Here is a 17,729-nt window from a genome sequence, read left to right as displayed (position 1 = left end):
ATTCTCTCCTAGTCCTTTTTCTTTTTGTCCTGTTACCTCGTGTCCCTCATTCACTATTCCTTTCATTATCGTCCTTATCTACTCCTCTCATTCTCCGTGTCTCTATTCAGCTGAGTATCTTTCAAAATAGCCGGTGAGTGGAGACCAAGGTAACACAAAACCAGGCTTAAAGCGTTTTCATCCCCTGCGTTCGGGCCCACATAACAAACCCGCTTGTGAATCTCGGTTGTAGACCTTGTTAGCTTTGAAGCGCTTGCGTTGTTCCCGCGCCATCGTGTTCCCATCCATTTCATCGGGCCGCACGAAGCCCTCCAGTCTACCCATCGGACCCAGAGGACGCCACATTACCTTTCCAAATTCCATTACAGGAAAGGCTGCTTCCTGGGTGAGGCAATTACTTAAGGATAATTGGGCACAGGTGCGGATGATCAGAGGTAGAAAGCTGCTGCTTTAATATTCACAGACTGTCGCAATGATGCTGGGAGACGTTGCCGTAGGCAACGTAGCCTTCTCTGATCATCAGCTGAGAATAAATACACACAAGCTGTGAGTCCTGTCAGTGGTTTATTTTGTGATCGCGTCACTCTATTTTTCTCTCTTTGCATTGGCCCAGTGTGTATAATAAAGTCCCATGAACAGAGCTGGGTGGCTCAATCCCCACCAGTAGCATCTCTTTTCAGCCCAGTGGAGAAATACACGGAGGGACTGCAGTGTGAGCATTTCACACAACCAGGCTACTAAGCATGGGATTAGGAAGGGGAGGCCTGGCTTTACCGGCGGATGGGATTAGGTTTTGTTTTGCCTGGCAGGGGGCCAGCGCCCATGACCCACAATGAGTTGAGCCAAATCACACAGCCAGCACTGTCCCCGGCCTTTTAAACACTGCCGCCACCGCTGCCTAGAAATACAGTAGTCACAGTCAATGTCGGAATCTGGGTATCAGTCCTGTGTGGCTGCTGAAACAGTTCCTCTTGAAGGAACAACATATGCTTGGAGGGCAGGAAGTTTAAATAAAAAAAAAAACCACACAAAACAACTGAAACCATAATTGCCGACTTACTCTAGTGTCAAAGTTTCAGACAGCAGACCTCTGTCGAAGTAAAGTCTTTGTTGCCGGTGCGATGTTTCCTGTTTAAGCACAAGTAGTCTTTTCATTAAGTTGTCAGCTAAGAAACCTTGTGATATAGTTCGATTCAAGCGGTTCGGCACAGTTGAGAGGCAGCTAATTTCCGGGCATATAACCAGTCAACAGCAGGGCAGAGAAGACATGTCACAGCAGGGCTATGACAACATGATCTTACAACGAGGGGCTCGAGCAGAAAAAGTGCTCATTACACAAAGTAAGATAAAATAAAGGAGGACGACATCACAGCAATTTCAGCCCTAACGGAGCAACAAATAATAGATTATCATACCCGTGGCCTCTTTTTGTTTTGCTGCCTGTTAATGATATTATTAAGAGTACATAGTTATTTTTCACTCCACACAGTGTTTTGACAGCAGTCACATCCAAATGTTAATGAGAGAGTCTATTAAAACCTCAGAGCAGGTGTCGGGGTTTTGGCTTGCGCAGCCTGCACGGACTGGAAGAGTTCAGCGATTGCTAAGTGTGTTTTGTGCATATTATGTGTTTCTCCTTTGTGTTTCGTTCCCCTGCTTATCCTCCCTGTGCAATTATGCATTTCGGGCCTTTTTACATTATCGCACCGTGCTCGCTCCGTCACCAAAATGTCTTCCAAAAAAACACAATTTTTTGCATTTTCAATTTGATTTTGCACAGAAGCATGAATGCATTCAGCATATGTATGTGCTGTGGGATGTATTTATAGTAGTTTTTGGATCGTATACAGAGAAGGGGAGGGGAGAAACATAATTACCTTCTGCACACTGATTGTGGCAGAGGAACAAAACTGTACCTGCTCTTGAACTGAAAGGGTAGCTGGCATTGAAACAATCTCCCCCCTCCTCAGAACCAAACATCAGAAAACAGTTACATATTTACTCGGATTAAACAGCTGCTGATAAGAGTTTCTGCTTGTAAGGGTGGTGATTAGTTTTTCATGTTCTGCAGTCACTGAAGGTATTTGCACCCCGAACACCTTATTAAAATACAAACTGAATTGTCAGCTTGCTTATTTTATCATTTAATTATACAGCGCATTAAATCAGGGTCTGTTTGAGTTTCTGTTTGTCTTGAGCGTCTTTGTGGAGGGACAACATTGCACCTAATCCTCTACAACAGTGCAGCAATGGGAATAGTTTGAACAATATGGGACCCATAATATTTGGCATTTACCCATGCTAATTATCTGCAGAGTGGCTGTCAAGCCTCTCTAATTGTCTTGATTGATTCGTCCAAAGAGGTACTTGAAAGACCGCGGATGCAGACTGCAGCCTCGCATGCCGCAGTATAGTCCTTCATAACATCCCATCATCTTCTTCCCCACACACACACACACACACACTATTAAAGCTTCATTGTGTGTCAGGGGGGGCCCCATGTCGCGTGCTGGCATTTGTGTTTTTGTATTTATAGCTGCCAGCCACCGGCCCCTCTGGCTAGAGTGGCACAGCCAGACGTGTGATGTGTGTCCCTCAATCTGAATCTTGCCAAATAACCCTCCTGCTGATGTGGCTCGCAGTGATTCAGATGTGCGTCTTGCAGAATGTGCTCCTATGTGTCACAACAGTCTATTTTTTTTTAATCGTCAACATAAATAGATGTAAATGCGCTCCATCTTAATTTGCCACAGCTTGTAATGATAAAATGTAGAGTGAGAATTCAGCTGCTGTCTCCATTGAGGAGGCTGGTTCAGAAGAATCTTTTTTTTCTAAGTGAAATATTTGCGATAATTGAGTCAGTCCCTCAAAAGCTCAAAAGTCACCAGTCAGCGTTTCTAGAGCTACATATAGTAGAAATGAACCAGTGATGCACTTTTGACTAAAGATTATTGATTAAGAGGAATAGATAACGAGTGGCCTTCGCGATTACAATTCTAATTCGATTCTAGTTCTAATTCTAATATACTTAAGAGTACCAGAGTCAGAGTCATTTATGGTCCTCAGGGGATGAATCCTGCTGACTGAAATGTCTATTATAGTGGATGGATTGGCGCATCATATCGTGCACACATTGATTACCCAAGTGATTACCAATGCTATCATGCTAGTAAGATGGTAAACATGGCATACCTTATACCTGCTAGGCCTGAGCATTAGGATGTTAGCCTTATCATAGTTAGCATGTCAGAGCGGTAACACGGTATGATACCAAGGTGAACACAGTATTAATGTGTGCATAGTACCACCTTTAGAAACAGTCACAGAGTTGTGTTACGAAGTTACAAAGGAACGAGTGAGAAACAAACAAGGAACAGTCTGATATTTAGTGAATTGTTAAGAAGTAGTTCCTGTTTTACTTTCTTGACTGTTTTATTCAATAGCTGATATGCTGTTGTAGTAGTTGTCAATTTTACCAAAAACCATAATAGATGTCACTGATTAGTTATGTTACTGTTGAACATCAGAACTAAGATATAAAGCATGTTTGTGACATTGTTCTCTAGATGAACCAAAATTCTATATAATCCATCATCGTTGATTGCAACAATTCACGACATTTTCAAAAAGCCCTAGTTATCCTGAAAAAGACGATATGCAATACATCCATATTTGAATTGACTGAGACGTTCTGAGAGGCTGATAGATGTGGTAGAACTGAAGGAGTTAACCACCGCTCACAAACATTAAACATACAGTCTGTCATTCTGTGAATCTGAGCGGTCGGTTTGTGGGAAATGAAATGACAGTTTGTCTGACAGACAACATGTTTGTCTGCAGTCTGTACTTTCACATCAAACCGTTGGGTTAAGAGCTTGTTAAAGTGTCTGTCAGCTTGAAATGGATTTTCAATTTTAAAGAAAGCAATTTAACTGGGGTTTGAAGAAAGCGCTTTTTGCTCATTTCCGAACGGGCACATTTGCATAATTGTTCCATAATGCCTGAATTAGCATCTGTAAATCTTAATTTGATAATGCATCTCCTCCAAGAGGTGGCAGGATGGAATTGGATTACAGTCTTGGATCTCATTAGTGCTGTTTGACAAAAGGTCCTTTTCATAACACCGAGATGTCATCAGCCCAAATTTGAATAAAATTAATTCCTTTTCATGGCGGTGCACTGGTCTGAAACCCTCCTCTTAATTATGCTCGCTCCCTTTCAACTCTCATCTTTTCTCCTTCAGCAAGAATCTCCGTCTCAAACTCCTCTGCACAGATCTCAGATATGAGATCTGGTGCCATCAATAGGTTCTCTTAACTGAACCTTTTTTTTCCTGCAGTTTATCTCTGTCCCCATCATAAACTAAATTATGATTATTTTTTAGAGAAGAGTAAGTAGTGCATCCCACTTGTGTTTGATAATTTGAATTGAATCAGCAGAGAGGGGAGACAGCCTGTGGATCCAGATGTGGTCCATGGTGACCTCATGTGTTCCTCATGTAGGGGAGTAAAAATTAATGTTCATGCAGAGTGTGTTATTATCTGCCGTGGTCATATTTTCAACGTGATGCATGTTTATGTCACGTCATCCTTTCTTTGCTTTTATGCAAAACTCAAAGCGGCGCCCTCCCCTCTGATGTGTCTGTGTTTTCCTTTTTCTCGCAGGAGTCCAGAATAAACTGCATCCGCATCGCCCGCAAAGGTAATTCAACATAAACACTTCTCCTCCCACAAACACTGTGACCTTGAATTGATTTTTTCCCCTGCCTCTCGTCTGAGTGCTATGCAAAAAAATAATCGTCTTCTTTCAAATTGTTTTCCAAGATGAGAAATTAGGAAGCGTGATTCGTAACATTGCACACAGTTCAGACTGAGTTATTCACCTTTCTCTCAAGCACAAAGGTGGGGATCTGGACAAATGTTGCCTGACAGTCCTGGTTGTTTAGCAGTGGGCCCTCTGAGGAAGGGGCAGCACGCGGGGAGGGATTAGAGGTCAGGCTTTCATCCTGTTTGTTTGGGGGCAGGCGCTGGGACACACTATATCAAAGGCAGTCTCTTTGTTCTGATCAGCAGCCCAGTAGATGGCTACATCTGAGAGCTTTGACCTCGGTGCAGTCCAAAAGGGTCCTCCAGATCAAAACTTCCAGATGGAGATACCTTGGCCTATCAGTATGAGAAAGCCCTGCTCCCTCCTCCTCCTCCTCCTCCTCCTCCTTCTCCTCCTCTGCACCTCATCTTTTGGATTCAAAGGGACATGAAAAGGGCAGGGAAATTGACTCTAAGTCCTGATGGCAGGAGAGCCCTTCTGCCGTAGTGCACTGTCAGATCATGGTGAATAAAAGTCATGTATTTATAGTTATCATAGCACCACAACAGTAAGCAGAGCCTTGCAAGTAAATTGTCTTGGCGGGGTGTCTCTCTCTCGCTCTCTCTTTTTTTTTTTTTTTTGGGTGAAGGCCTCTTTTTGTGAGACAAAAACGGGAAAGAGATGAGATTCTCCTGAAGCAGAAAGCCGAAAGCCAAGGCTGAGTGTTTCACTCCATCTGCCCCCGTGCAGACACCTGGTTGGGCATTGATTAATTATGCTTTCAGACAGCAGTGTGCTCACTTCTGTACTTTGATACTGAGCAAAGAGAGATAGGGGGGGAAAAAATGCACAATTGAGCTCCAATAGTCAAAATAATTTGATTTTAAAAAAGTAAATAAGCAAGAAGGCAAGGGGAAAAAGGGGAGAAAAATACACAATGGAAAGTAATGATTTGAGGACTTGCCAGCGTTACATCATCCGCGTGCAGGATGATGTAACATAAAAAAATCCTGAAAGGTGAATTGATCGGGGAAAAAAAACATTTTCTGGGAGATTTCCAATTTCAAGGTGCGACAGGTCAGAGGGTTTTTTTGTCGCTGTTTGTGATCTCCGCGATCCCTCTACCATTAACACTGCCTGTGCATCATCGCATCCTAAGCCGTTATTATCAGGCAGCCCATCACAAGCAAAGTGGAGGCAAATGATTCTGGCTCGGATAACAAAGCTGGAGATTACATTTCAACTTCCAGGTGACAGTTTAATTAAGGATCCTCTGGCAGGCTCGACACAACAATAGACTTCCATTTCTCCTCTAAGTGCCAATTTCCACCATTGGGCAGCTGGCAGGTGCATGGAGTCATGTGGAAATCTATTTCATGCTCGTGTTTGGCTTAATAGAATATTTCGAGGCTAAATGTGGCAAAACCTCCTTATCTGTCCAAAATGTCAGAAAAGTGAAATTGATTTTTCACCCCCTCATCTGCATTTTTAGCCGGTGTAAAGCATCCGCTGTGTTTTATGTCCACATGTAATTTTAAATCAGCCCACAGCGGAAAACATACAGCTCATGCTGAAGTCTGCGGCTGTTTCTGCATGGAGCACCTGAGATCGGCTGAAATCTTGTGTTATTTTCAGTTACAGGAGCTCACAGACATCTTTGTCTCGCAGACACATGGTAGTGTGTGTACGTGTGCGAGTGGAAACCACACACACACAAAAAAAATCTTTGATTTGGCCTGACTAAACATTCACCCACAACTACTGCAAGGTAAAGTAAACCTGTCAAATAAAGTGTCTATACACTGAACAACGCACCCGAACATGTCACGGTTCGAGCGGTTTGTTACATAAAGGGAGCATTTCAAAAATGCCATATTCTGAGCAGAACAGTTCCTTTCCAATATCAAACCAAGGCCTCAATTGTCTCTATTCAGATACGCCAGACTCTGCCGTCATTGATTAAAGATCTCGCAAAATAACGCAATCGTATTGCCCCACTTTCATCTCTATTTGGGCTGGGGGGATCTAAAGCACCCCAAAAGTGCCCACGGCTGCAGCTAGTTGGGCTCGAACATGGCTCTGTTTTCATTTTCCCCTGCCCCAGATCTGATTCTTCCCCAGCAGGCTGCAAGATAGAGCTCTATCCCGGGGCCTGCTCTGACTTTCTGCCGCTCTCCAGATAGGTTGCGCCATTCCAATAGGCTCAGAAGGGCTAGTTTCAGGGCTGTCAAGGCCTGGAGGACACACTGACACACACGAGAAAAAACTAGATCAGTGGGCCCCCAGAACAAGACAAAGGAAGGCCCGCTGCTCAGCTCCATTTACATAAGTATGAAGCTTTATGCCAGAGAAACGAATAACCTGCTATTATGATAACGACCTTTCCAGTAGCTCACAGACACCGGGGCACCTTGAGATTATACTGTGGGGCTGTGTGTATGACTTGTGACTGGAAAGAAATATTTAATTCAGTGTTGAATAGAAATGCACCTCAAAGGTTTAGCGCATGTACTGGAGCATACAAATGTGCAACTGCAATGTCACAAGGTGTCAGTTTATTGTTGCAATGATTAACGCTGTATTGAAGAACTTTGTGGTGTGAGTTTCTCTTGTGCATGACGAATGGCTCTTAGACAGTGAGGGTCCTGTCTTTCACTGGCATATCTGCAACACATAGATATGCCAGTGAAAGACAAAAATATATATATATATTGTGTTGTCCTTTTAAGGTTTGTATAGGGGAGAAAAAAAAAATCTTTTTCTTCTGATTAACATTTCTTTCACATTTAATTAAACAAGGTAAAGGCCTAATTGAGATTAAGATCTCTTCATCAAGAGTGACCTCGCCAAGAGGGTAGAATAACATTGTTACAGCAGTAAACAGATGACAGACATACACATTCAACTGCTGCACTCTACAAATGAGTGAAACACAAAATTTAGCTCAAGTACAACACAAGAGAAAGAAAAATGCATAAAACCTAAAAAATGTTGGATTTTAAATACAAACACGCTCTACAATGATACTATCCTCATGCTCTTTTGAAACTGACCTAAATTCTTCCGTGGTAACTCGACTCAACAATTTCGGGTCATTTTGTTGATCATTCCAGAAAAGAAGGGCAAAGGTTTAAAAGAGTTTTTGCCTTTTCCTCTTTTAACTCAGAGGACAAAACATCAGTATAAAATATTGTGAGAACGCAGGCCATGTTGATTTTGATTTGTACACATGTATGAACACAGATGAGAAGGAACCAGCCCTAGGAGGGATTTATATTTTTAAAAAAAAACAGTGTTGGCCAGCGCACAGTACAGATTGCAGTAGTGTACAAGATTTCCAGAGCTAGTAATAAAACGTAAAGCTCAATGATAGACAGTTTCCAACCTCTTTAGGCACTGGTCAGGAGATCACAGTAATCAAATAATGTTAAAACTTGGTAGAGATCAATTGTTTAAAAAAAAAAAAAACAGGATTTGTTTCTGAAAAAGGAAACATAGTTTAAAAGTTTTATATGTAAAAAAAAAAAATCACTAAAATTATTAACAGACCATGAAGAAATAACATTTTTATTTTATGTTATTTTTATGTTTTTATGCAGCATTGTGTTGTGACGTTTATGTATCCTGTTGCAGAGAAATCTACAGAAGTTAGCATACTAACTGAAAACCTCTTTCTCTCTTTGCTCGCAGTGTAAACAGCAACTCTGGGGCTCACAGAGCTAACAAGCTAACAGTAGCTACAGTCATAAACAGAATACAGATAGCAGCAGTGAGCCTTTCTGGAAATATGCTGCCCCCTATTTGTCAGGAGATTTACTCCCACAGGTGGCAAATTCTTACATATTGCAGTTTGAAGTCTCAGCTTGGGAACAAGGTTTTAAATATGTGAATGGAGTGTAAAGTTCAGATCAATAGTAATACCCAAAGTCCTTTCAGTAAAGTCTGTGCTGTGACCATTTCTGTTGGGAAGTTGAGGTCTTTCTTGTGAAATTTTCTGACTTCTTTATATATTCCCATCTTCAGTCCTCTTCTGTGAACATAAGTATGAATCTTTACCAGCCTAAATATCTGGTTCAAAATCTGTGTGACAGCCAATCTTTAATTATTTTTGTTTGTCACAGCACAAGTTGTCATTATGTGTCTCCAAGGACTGCAGATGATGAAATGTGCAGATTTGTTGGGTTTGACAACACAAACAATGGCTGCTCACCCTGCTCGGGCCACCACTTCTCTATTTGCCTGTCTCTTTTCATTTTTGCCAACTAATTGAATACTACCTCTTAAAAATACCAGTTATTGAAATGTAGCCTTGGCATTAAGATGACCGTTGTCATTCAGTGGCTCTCCTCGGAGTATTCAGATTAAGGAATGTGGACGCCTCGCCTGTATTGTCATGCGAGGAAGAAAGTTTTGCGTGAATGATGAGTTCTTGAAAGCTGCGGATTTTCCAATTTATATTCTATTTTCCACACTCTCGGCCTCTCACTTTCTTGTGAAGAGTTTGGCACTTGTCAACCCCATTCCTTTATGTTTCCTGTTTGCATTGCGCCTGTTCAATGTTGCCTCTGTCTCTCTCGCTTCTAGCGGCCTGCAAAGATCACCGCAAGGCCCTGGAGGTGTCCCAGCACTCGGAGGAGATGGGTCTGATCCTCGGGGTGTGTGCCGGAGGCCTGGTGGTCCTCATCCTTCTGCTGGGTGCCGTCATCATCATCATTAAGAAAGGGTAAACGTCTGCTGGAAAAGCGTTGAGCACCAAACATGCCTCATTGTGCACAATCGCACCACATCTCTCGCAGTTTTTCCCTTTATGTTTTGTTTTGGAGCAGTTCAGTAATCAGTTTTTTTTATACTTGCTGAACTTTCATGAAAGGTCATGCTTGTTTGGGGAAGACGCCGGACCAACAGCCAGAGCTGCATTGTTTCCATTCTGTCACGGTGCACCAGAGGAACCTAACAACTCTCATCTGCAGAGCTTATCTGAGTGTGAAGTATTTAATTAGAGGCGGATGCAATTCAATTAGCCACTTAATTACGCACCCCAAGCAGAGGCCCGACCCTTAAATGAAATGGTAATTGGGAGGGAAAAGGTGTGCTTTTAGAGATTATTAGCCAATGATCCCACAGGTCTGCAGTACAGCATCCTCCTTCCCTGCATTTATTTAACAGCAGCCATAGTTCAACTCTGAAATAAGGCCTAACCTGCCTTACTTAAATAAGATTTATTGAAATCTAAAGAGCCTGCTACGCCAAATGGGAAGTTACTCACTGCTCCGGCAATCATTATTAAATGGCTGACACAGCGTCCAGCCTAATATTGAATAATGTTGATTTTGAAAAGTCACCACTTCTCTGCACATTAGTGCCGGGTTCCTCTGCTAAGCCACCATGAAGTTTCGCTCTTAGAGAATTGATCGCCAAATTTGCTGTGACAGGAAACCTTGTGGTCGGGTCCTTGAAGTGTAACACTGAGACATATTCAATAGGGGGAAACGTGTGGTTTTTTCTGCCTCCCTTTGGTTTGGTCTGTCAGCACCTGCGCGGTGCATTTCGCATGTGTCATATGGCCGCCTGCACTGCCAAGCTCATGAGAGGAACGGCTCTCATTTTCACTGTAATCAATGCATTCTGCCCTCAGCTGACATTGCTTTCATCTTACATCTCTTCTTTCTCTGGATTTTTTTTTTCCTCCTCCTCCTCGTGCACTCTTGCCAGAAGGGACTACTACTCTTACTATCCGTAAGTGACTCCACCTCTTTGATTTTCCATCCTTTTTGTGACCCATCATATACATGCTTGTGCTCTGGCTGTCAGTCACAAGTTGTTGGGGGAAAACAATAAGGCAGTTGGTGCGTGTATACACCTCTTTTCTCACTGTTTCATTCTTTTTATCACTGCATATTATTCCACACTAAACAGCATTTTATTTCTCTCTCTCTCTCTCTCTCTCTCAATCTCTCCTGTATTGCATTCCCCCCTCTTTATCCGTGAATAGGAAACCAGTGAACATGAATAAGACGCCCATTACCTACCGACAGGAGAAGAGCCACATGGGCTCCATGGAGCGCAGTTTCACAGACCAGAGCACCCTACAGGAGGATGAGAGAATGGCCCTTTCCTTCATGGACGCACACACCTGCGGCACACGCAGTAAGACAAGCGCTCAAAGCAGCAGTGTACACAGCCCTAGCAGCTTACCACCGCTACACAGTACAATTTTGAACTTCGCTCACATCGTTCCTCACTCGTAATCTTGTTGACCGCCGCTCGTTCCTTCTGTAAACGTCTGAACCATTTCTGAAAGAAAGATGTCGCCCTGTGTGAAAAATATCCTCTGGTACCCTCCAGTGATTTACTGGCTGCAGTCGGTACACAAAGAATCTCACAAACTTTGAATGATTTCTGATTCTTTTTCAGGACATTTCATCTTAATCTCCTTTCTGATATCGTCAGTCTCACAGAGAGGGGAAAGACAAATGTGTTAACTCTTCTATAGATCTTTGTCTGCGTCATGAGTCAGTTGAGATAAACCTGCTGTCACATCTACATGATATCTATTGTGAAGATATACAAATCTTGGTAGTGTGTAGTGAGTGGCACCCCTGTAACACACACTTTACTGTATGTGCAGTACAGACAAATGTTATAAAACATCTCACGTGCATGAATTTTTCAGCTGAAATATGTCTGTGTCTGTGTCTGGCGCAGGCGACGCTCGTAGCTCAGTGAACGAGGCCAGCAGCCTGCTGGGAGGCTCACCGAGGCACCAGTGTGGACGCAAAGGCTCCCCCTACCACACGGGGCAGCTCCACCCTGCCGTCCGAGTGGCTGACCTTCTCCAGCACATTAACCAGATGAAAACTGCCGAGGGCTATGGCTTTAAACAGGAATATGAGGTGGGAGGGCCCTATTACACTCCTCTCTTACACTCTCTGACAACGTAAGACAACATGGACAGCTATTACTCTTTCACTCTGACAAAATAAAGTGAACATCATCAAAATATTAATGCTGGAGCACTAGTACCAAGTGGTGGGGACTGTTATTAAAGAGGGATTGCAGACCTGCATTATTCTAGAGAATACATGAAAAATGTCTGTACGTGTGCTGTGATTTGACTCTTAAATGACCAATCTTCACTGTGAATTGAACAGCATGATTATGATTGGGCCATTCATTTCTAATCACAACATCCAGGCAGTAAGAGAATCAAGGATACAGTACTCAAAATGCAGTGATATACATAATCCACTGTCACAGTAGGAGGCTTTTCCCCTTTACTTTCATTGCAGTGCTGCCATCAGAAAGCGGTCTAGTTACCTTCGTGTTTATGTAACTTATTGGAAGTTTTGTTTATTTCCCTAACCAAGGTTGTCAGTGGTGTTATGGCAACTCGGCTCCCATGAGAGGAGAATTGTTTCCTGCACGTATTCCACTTCCTGTGAAGAGAGCTTTCTATACTGTGCTGTGTAGTATCTGTGGAGAAACAAGTGTCATGCAGAAACCAGTGCAGCAGGGAAGTAGAACACCTACGACGCGTCAATGAGATGAGATAAATGTAAAGCAGCCCTGCCTGCATTTCCCAATATGCACAAGGTCACTGTCTTCATTTAAAACTGCTGGTTATGTTTTCGAATAACAGGGAATCATTGTTACTTACGCAGACTTGTTAAATCATGAAATCAATAATTAAACCAAAAGCCTGCAGTACGTCCGTCCATCCATCAATCCATCCATCCATCAAATCAACTAACAACCATCTATCCATCCACCTTGGAGTAGGTGGCAGTAATGGCCTATAAGTTTGTTTTGCTATCCACCAGTAAACACAGAGAAGAACCGGAAGAAGGCAGCAATGATGAAAAACAAATCTTCTTTAGGTTATGAATTATTACATCGTCTGGCTTTTGCTCACTACATCTAAGCCTTTATGACCCTCAAGTTTGCATTAACAACAGGTTATGTACTACAGAAATGTGAAATTTTCTCATTAGTATCAGCCAGGAGACGCAGTCATTGGTATTGTCTGGAGAAAGAGATCCTTATCTTTCATCCCTAGTGAAGGTCACAGCAGAACGTTTCTACTTCTGAGAGTTCTTCGTAGGTGCTGGAGGCAACTGGAAGCTATCAACCCTCGAACATGTCCCAGCTCCTCTCAATCCACTTTTCCAGTATACCTGTAAAACTCTGACCTTGGGGCTTCTTTACCAGTTGCCAAGAGCTTTACTCTTTGTGTAGAAGTGGAGCACACCAAAGTTCCCCCAAGTGTGTCGAGCTCCTTGCCCAACTGAGCCCAACTACGATGTGAAAAAGAGAGTTTATTTCCTTCTCCTCCTGTATCCATGAGCTCATTCTTTCATTTTCAGCTCCAAGCGTGTTGCCATAGGGGAGGTTGTAGAAAAGATAAAAGACAAAGATGTGCTTTGTGGGTTAGCTCCCCCTTCACCATACATTGCAGTACAATGGCTACACTGATGTGCTTCCATGCCTGGTTAACCTTGGCACTTCAAACACAGTGGAGAAAACTGGCAAGTTAAAAAGGCTGCTGGTGTAGCGCTTAAAAAAGTAAAGGCATTGTTCCTGATGAAGCAACAGTACTTGGTGCTCCAGGGAGGAGGGCAGGTCAGCGGCAGCAGTGGTTGGCCTTCAGAGGTGGAAGGAGTAGTTTGAGGTACTTCTTAACCCTAAAGTCAAACCTTCTGTGCTGCAGGAAGTGTTTGACTTGTATACTGGAGAGGAGGGGAGGTCTCGTATAGCCACATCTTTCTCCGCAGTGTCGTTTTAGCGCTGGAGAAGAACTGGCCAGACCAATTCTCATCTCCAAGGGGAGATGAGAATTGCATTACTCTGAACAAACCACAGTCTCTTGGGCGGTGCACAGCCGTGGGTGCGGCAACATAAACAAGGCTAAATCCCTGTAAAATAAAAGGTAAATGCTGCTGGCCTGTTTAAGTTCCTTTTGTTTATATTATGATAATTTATATACTTTATAGGTTAGTGTTCTGGACATTTGGCATTCCCAGTGCGTTGGTTGCTAGCTCTGATGTTGTGTGTTTGTTGTAGAGACAAAGATTTTGAAACAGAAGCACCCAGATAGCGGAGGGCATACCGATGTAGTTAGCTAATGGCAGGCTTTATAGGAACAGTGTACATCTGGTGAGTCAGACTAGAGGACTGTAGTGAGAGGTGGTGGAAGAAAGTGATGTCAAGCCTTGCAAGAGATTTTCTGGTCCTCATGACTACAGGCAAGAGAAGTGGATCACCTTTAAACCTGAAATAGAAAGCTGACATGCTGCTGGAAATTGCTAAAGCTCTTGGTGGATTTTGAAAAGACAACCTCCAGAATATGTCATGGGAACTGCTGAGTGAGTGATCAAGCTTATTCTCCCCAAAGATACCGGATTTGCAGTCTAGGCACAAAATAGGAATGTACAGGAAAGGAACATGTAGAAACAAGTCAGAGAAATAGTCCAGACATCCAATGCTGGTGACAGCCAACCCACTGAGTGAGTGTGGAGTGCTGGGAGCCTATACACTCAAAGTCACAGCTGTGAGTTGAGCATCTACACTGCAGGCATGGGATTTTTCTCTCACCAGTTGGCAAAACAAGAGACAAACAAGGGTTTGGTGTTAGCGAGGCGACTGTGGCTTGTCCTATCTGGATGAGCTTGTGATGAAGTGCTTAAAAATTATGCAGCTTGAGTATCTTTATTGGCTGTTGGTATCGAGCAGGATCATGTGCAATTAGTACATGTTGTGGATAACTGCTACTTTAGAGAGGCCACGTTAGTCAGGATGGGTCTTGGGAGAGTGTGGGAGGCCATCAATCCTCTTCTGACATCATCCATGCGCCCTCCCGCACAACCCACTGAAATTAATTAGCAGGGTTAAAAAGGCATCTGGATCACACTGTTGCTGTGCGTATGAATAAATCATCCTCGTTTGGGCCCAAAGAAGACCTCCGTCATGACGGCAGGCCTGATGAGGTTAAACGTCTCTGGAGGTGCTCGAACTTGTGAGTCCCCTTCCCACTGCTAACAGATTGTAGGGTAGCAAAGAGACGAATGAGGAGTCTTGAAGGATTGAGTGGGACGGGAGGAAAGATGAAAGGTTAGAGAGGGAGAAATGTGAGAAAAGAGAGCTCTTGGCTCCGCTGCCCTGTAACCTCCAAATAACCTCCTCTAAGTAACAATGCTAGTGTTTGCCTCCTAGTGCAATATATGGTGCAACATAAATGCTCTATAATTCATGAAGGTAACCATCAGACTGTAATACACAGGGTTCTCTTAACCTTGGAGGCCACTGGGTGCTGTTTGGGGGACGTCCCAGATGTTGGGATCTGCTGACGATGCTCCATAATGATCCTGCTTATCCTCTGATTTGGAAAGGCCAAATCAGATTTCCTGCAATTCTAGCAGTCGATAAGTCTTAGTGGCTCTGTATCCCTACAAAGGGGAATTACTACTCATTCAGAGCACTGATGCACTTCATTTTACAGTTCCACAAATGTCATGTAGGTAGCTGTTAATTACCAAGTCTCGTATTTGAAATGTCTAACCACCCAGAGTACCACTGTAATTACCTCAAAATGTGTTAAAATTGACCCCAACGCAATTTAATATTCTGCTGTTTTCCAGGAATCAAGCTGTAACAACTCACTTCAATTTAGAAGTCTGCTGAGGGGAAGTTAAACAGAAACTGGTTTGAAGTTAAATTGCCATGATCAGCAGAAAGTTACGCAGAATCCAGTTTATTAACTGTGTACTTGATAATAGCATGATATTATTAATTAACAATATTGGGGTAATTTTCAATTCATTTTGAGGTAATTATTGTTATAATTTGAAATGTCAAGCACATTGCTCGGTAACTGTCACCAACTTACCACAATGTTTTTGTAAAAAAAATCTTACCACATTGACTATATAAAATATGGATGGAGCTTTGCACTTTGAAACAGACCAATTTGGAAGTGCCCTAAACATGCGCTCTTTCTAATAGCCAAGGCTGGGCGACTCCACTGGTTTCAAAAAAGGAGTCAGATTGTATGTAAGCTTATGAGAAAATTACCCTACTTCTCACTTAAATTGGTAACTCAGTAAATGGTTTGCTCTTGAGTTTATGGTCTCAATCATTAGTTTCATTTCTTCTTCAATGCACCGTGATAATGCAGGATATGCTTAAGGGTATGGCTATGTTATGATTGACAGGTCATCGCCACGGCATCTTCTCGAGTTTGCAGTCAGATGCAATCAGTATCTTTCAAACCGTTAAGGGTTAGGTTTAAGGGTTAGGGTTACCCTTAAACCTAACCCTCCTGAAACCAAGATGGCGATGGCCAAAATGACAAGCTTGAGGCTTTTAAACAGTAATTTCCAAATAATGGGTGATGTCATGGTGGGTTTACACTAAACTCTAAAAACTATGATTAGTATCTGCCCATGCCACCACTGTTGTTTGTGGCTGTTTGCGTAGGTGACTTAGAAAATAATTGCTTAACTTTGAGTTTGTTTTTGCAGGATTTTAGTCCTGAATTGAACTTCTTGGACAAACATGTTTGTTTTACAGAACATTGCATCTCTCTCTCTCTCTTGTTGTTGCTGTGGCTGGTATCTCTGCTTGTAGGTTTTAGGGCACATAATGAAAGGGCCCAGATCTCTGAATACCTCTCCCCAGCGGAATGATTGTGGCCGAGAGTTGAGATCACACCCCGGGGAGAGGTCCATCCCGGTCACCCTCAGCCTTTGGCATTCATGAAAAAGAGAAAACATCTTTTTGTCTCTGGTTCACGGTTCCCCCCTTTCTGGAACTGTGCTTGTAGACTCATTAAACTGTCCCTCACGGGCAAAACACACTCCACTCAAAAAATCAATACGCGCCTCTTTGTTATATTTTTTCTCACTGTGCTGGAGTATGTGTTTTGATGGAGTGTCTGTCTCCATTATGAAGGAAAATGATGAGGAGTATCATATTACACTCCCCTGGCAGGTATGGGTTTTTATTTCCCTGAAGAATACCCGTGTTCTGTAAAAACACTGATCAAGAATTTACAGCGAGTTGTAAAGGGGCTTGTATGTGTGGCAGCTGCTGTCACTACAGTCATATTCCCACTGCAGAAACTTACGAGTAAACAACAGCAGAGCTTTACTGGAGACCACCAAACTTTCATTGTACCGCTTTGTACCTCGAGGCTGAGGTTAGCGAGGATGATGGATTCAAATTTTGGTTGCAGCAGTAGCTTAATAACAACAGTTGCCTCATGCTACCTTTTTGGTTACGTAAATTGGGGCTTCCTGTTTATTAATTTTTTTGACCAGAATATCCTATTAAATTTTCACTAAATTTATGTTTGTCTCTGACATCACTGATTGGATTTTGACTGAATGTGGTGGGATTATGAATCTCATCACTGTTTTCGGCATTTTTAGAGATTATTAGGGAGGGAGCAGGTCAGAGTAAGGTGGCGTCAAAGCTATTGAGTGATCTGAAAGGGACATTGCCGAGTGCCTTGTGTCCACTGTTGCCTCGTTACTGATGGGAAACAAACAATGCATATAATGAAATCTGGTGTGTTGTAGTGTCAGTGCTTCAAGAATGTTTCCTTCATCTCATTTGACTCATTTTATATGATCCGCTTAACCAAGCCACCCCTGTGACCTCTGCCAATGAAGCTTTCTAATCAATCTTCCCATGGGTCTTTGTTGTTGCCTTCCCTCCACGTCAGTCCTCTGTCGCTCTCTCTCAGTTTTTCTTTCTGTGTTTTTTTCCTTTCCCTGCTTATAGAGAGAGGGCTGGTGGGTGCGGAAAAAAAAGCGAGAGGTCTTGTGTCAGAAATATAAACGATGGAGGAAGAACAAGAATCAAGAGGTGGACGGGGAGAGAAGTGATAGAGACAGGTGGAAGGAGATGAAGAGAACAAGGGATTC

At 42.9% G+C, this 17,729-nt stretch overlaps 1 protein-coding gene across 4 annotated transcripts in view; it reads left to right on the top strand.

Moving 5' to 3' along the window:
• The window catches only part of ptprub (protein tyrosine phosphatase receptor type Ub), a 182,428-nt gene that overhangs the window by 129,900 nt on the left and 34,799 nt on the right, over positions 1 to 17,729 (top strand). For 2 of the 4 annotated variants that reach the window (XM_030394024.1, XM_030394021.1), the window contains exons 13-17: positions 4,665 to 4,701; positions 9,391 to 9,529; positions 10,519 to 10,542; positions 10,799 to 10,953; positions 11,512 to 11,699. In XM_030394024.1, the coding sequence (XP_030249884.1) occupies positions 4,665 to 4,701; positions 9,391 to 9,529; positions 10,519 to 10,542; positions 10,799 to 10,953; positions 11,512 to 11,699 (543 nt within the window). The remainder of the gene's footprint in view (positions 1 to 4,664; positions 4,702 to 9,390; positions 9,530 to 10,518; positions 10,543 to 10,798; positions 10,954 to 11,511; positions 11,700 to 17,729) is intronic. The other 2 variants (XM_030394026.1, XM_030394025.1) reach the window with 1 other exon arrangement.

Source organism: Sparus aurata, chromosome 17, assembly GCF_900880675.1.
Source record: "Sparus aurata chromosome 17, fSpaAur1.1, whole genome shotgun sequence".
NCBI classification, from domain to species: Eukaryota; Metazoa; Chordata; class Actinopteri; order Spariformes; family Sparidae; genus Sparus; species Sparus aurata.
Note: the sequence above shows the minus strand (reverse complement) of the source record. Positions and strands in the feature narration are given on the sequence as shown.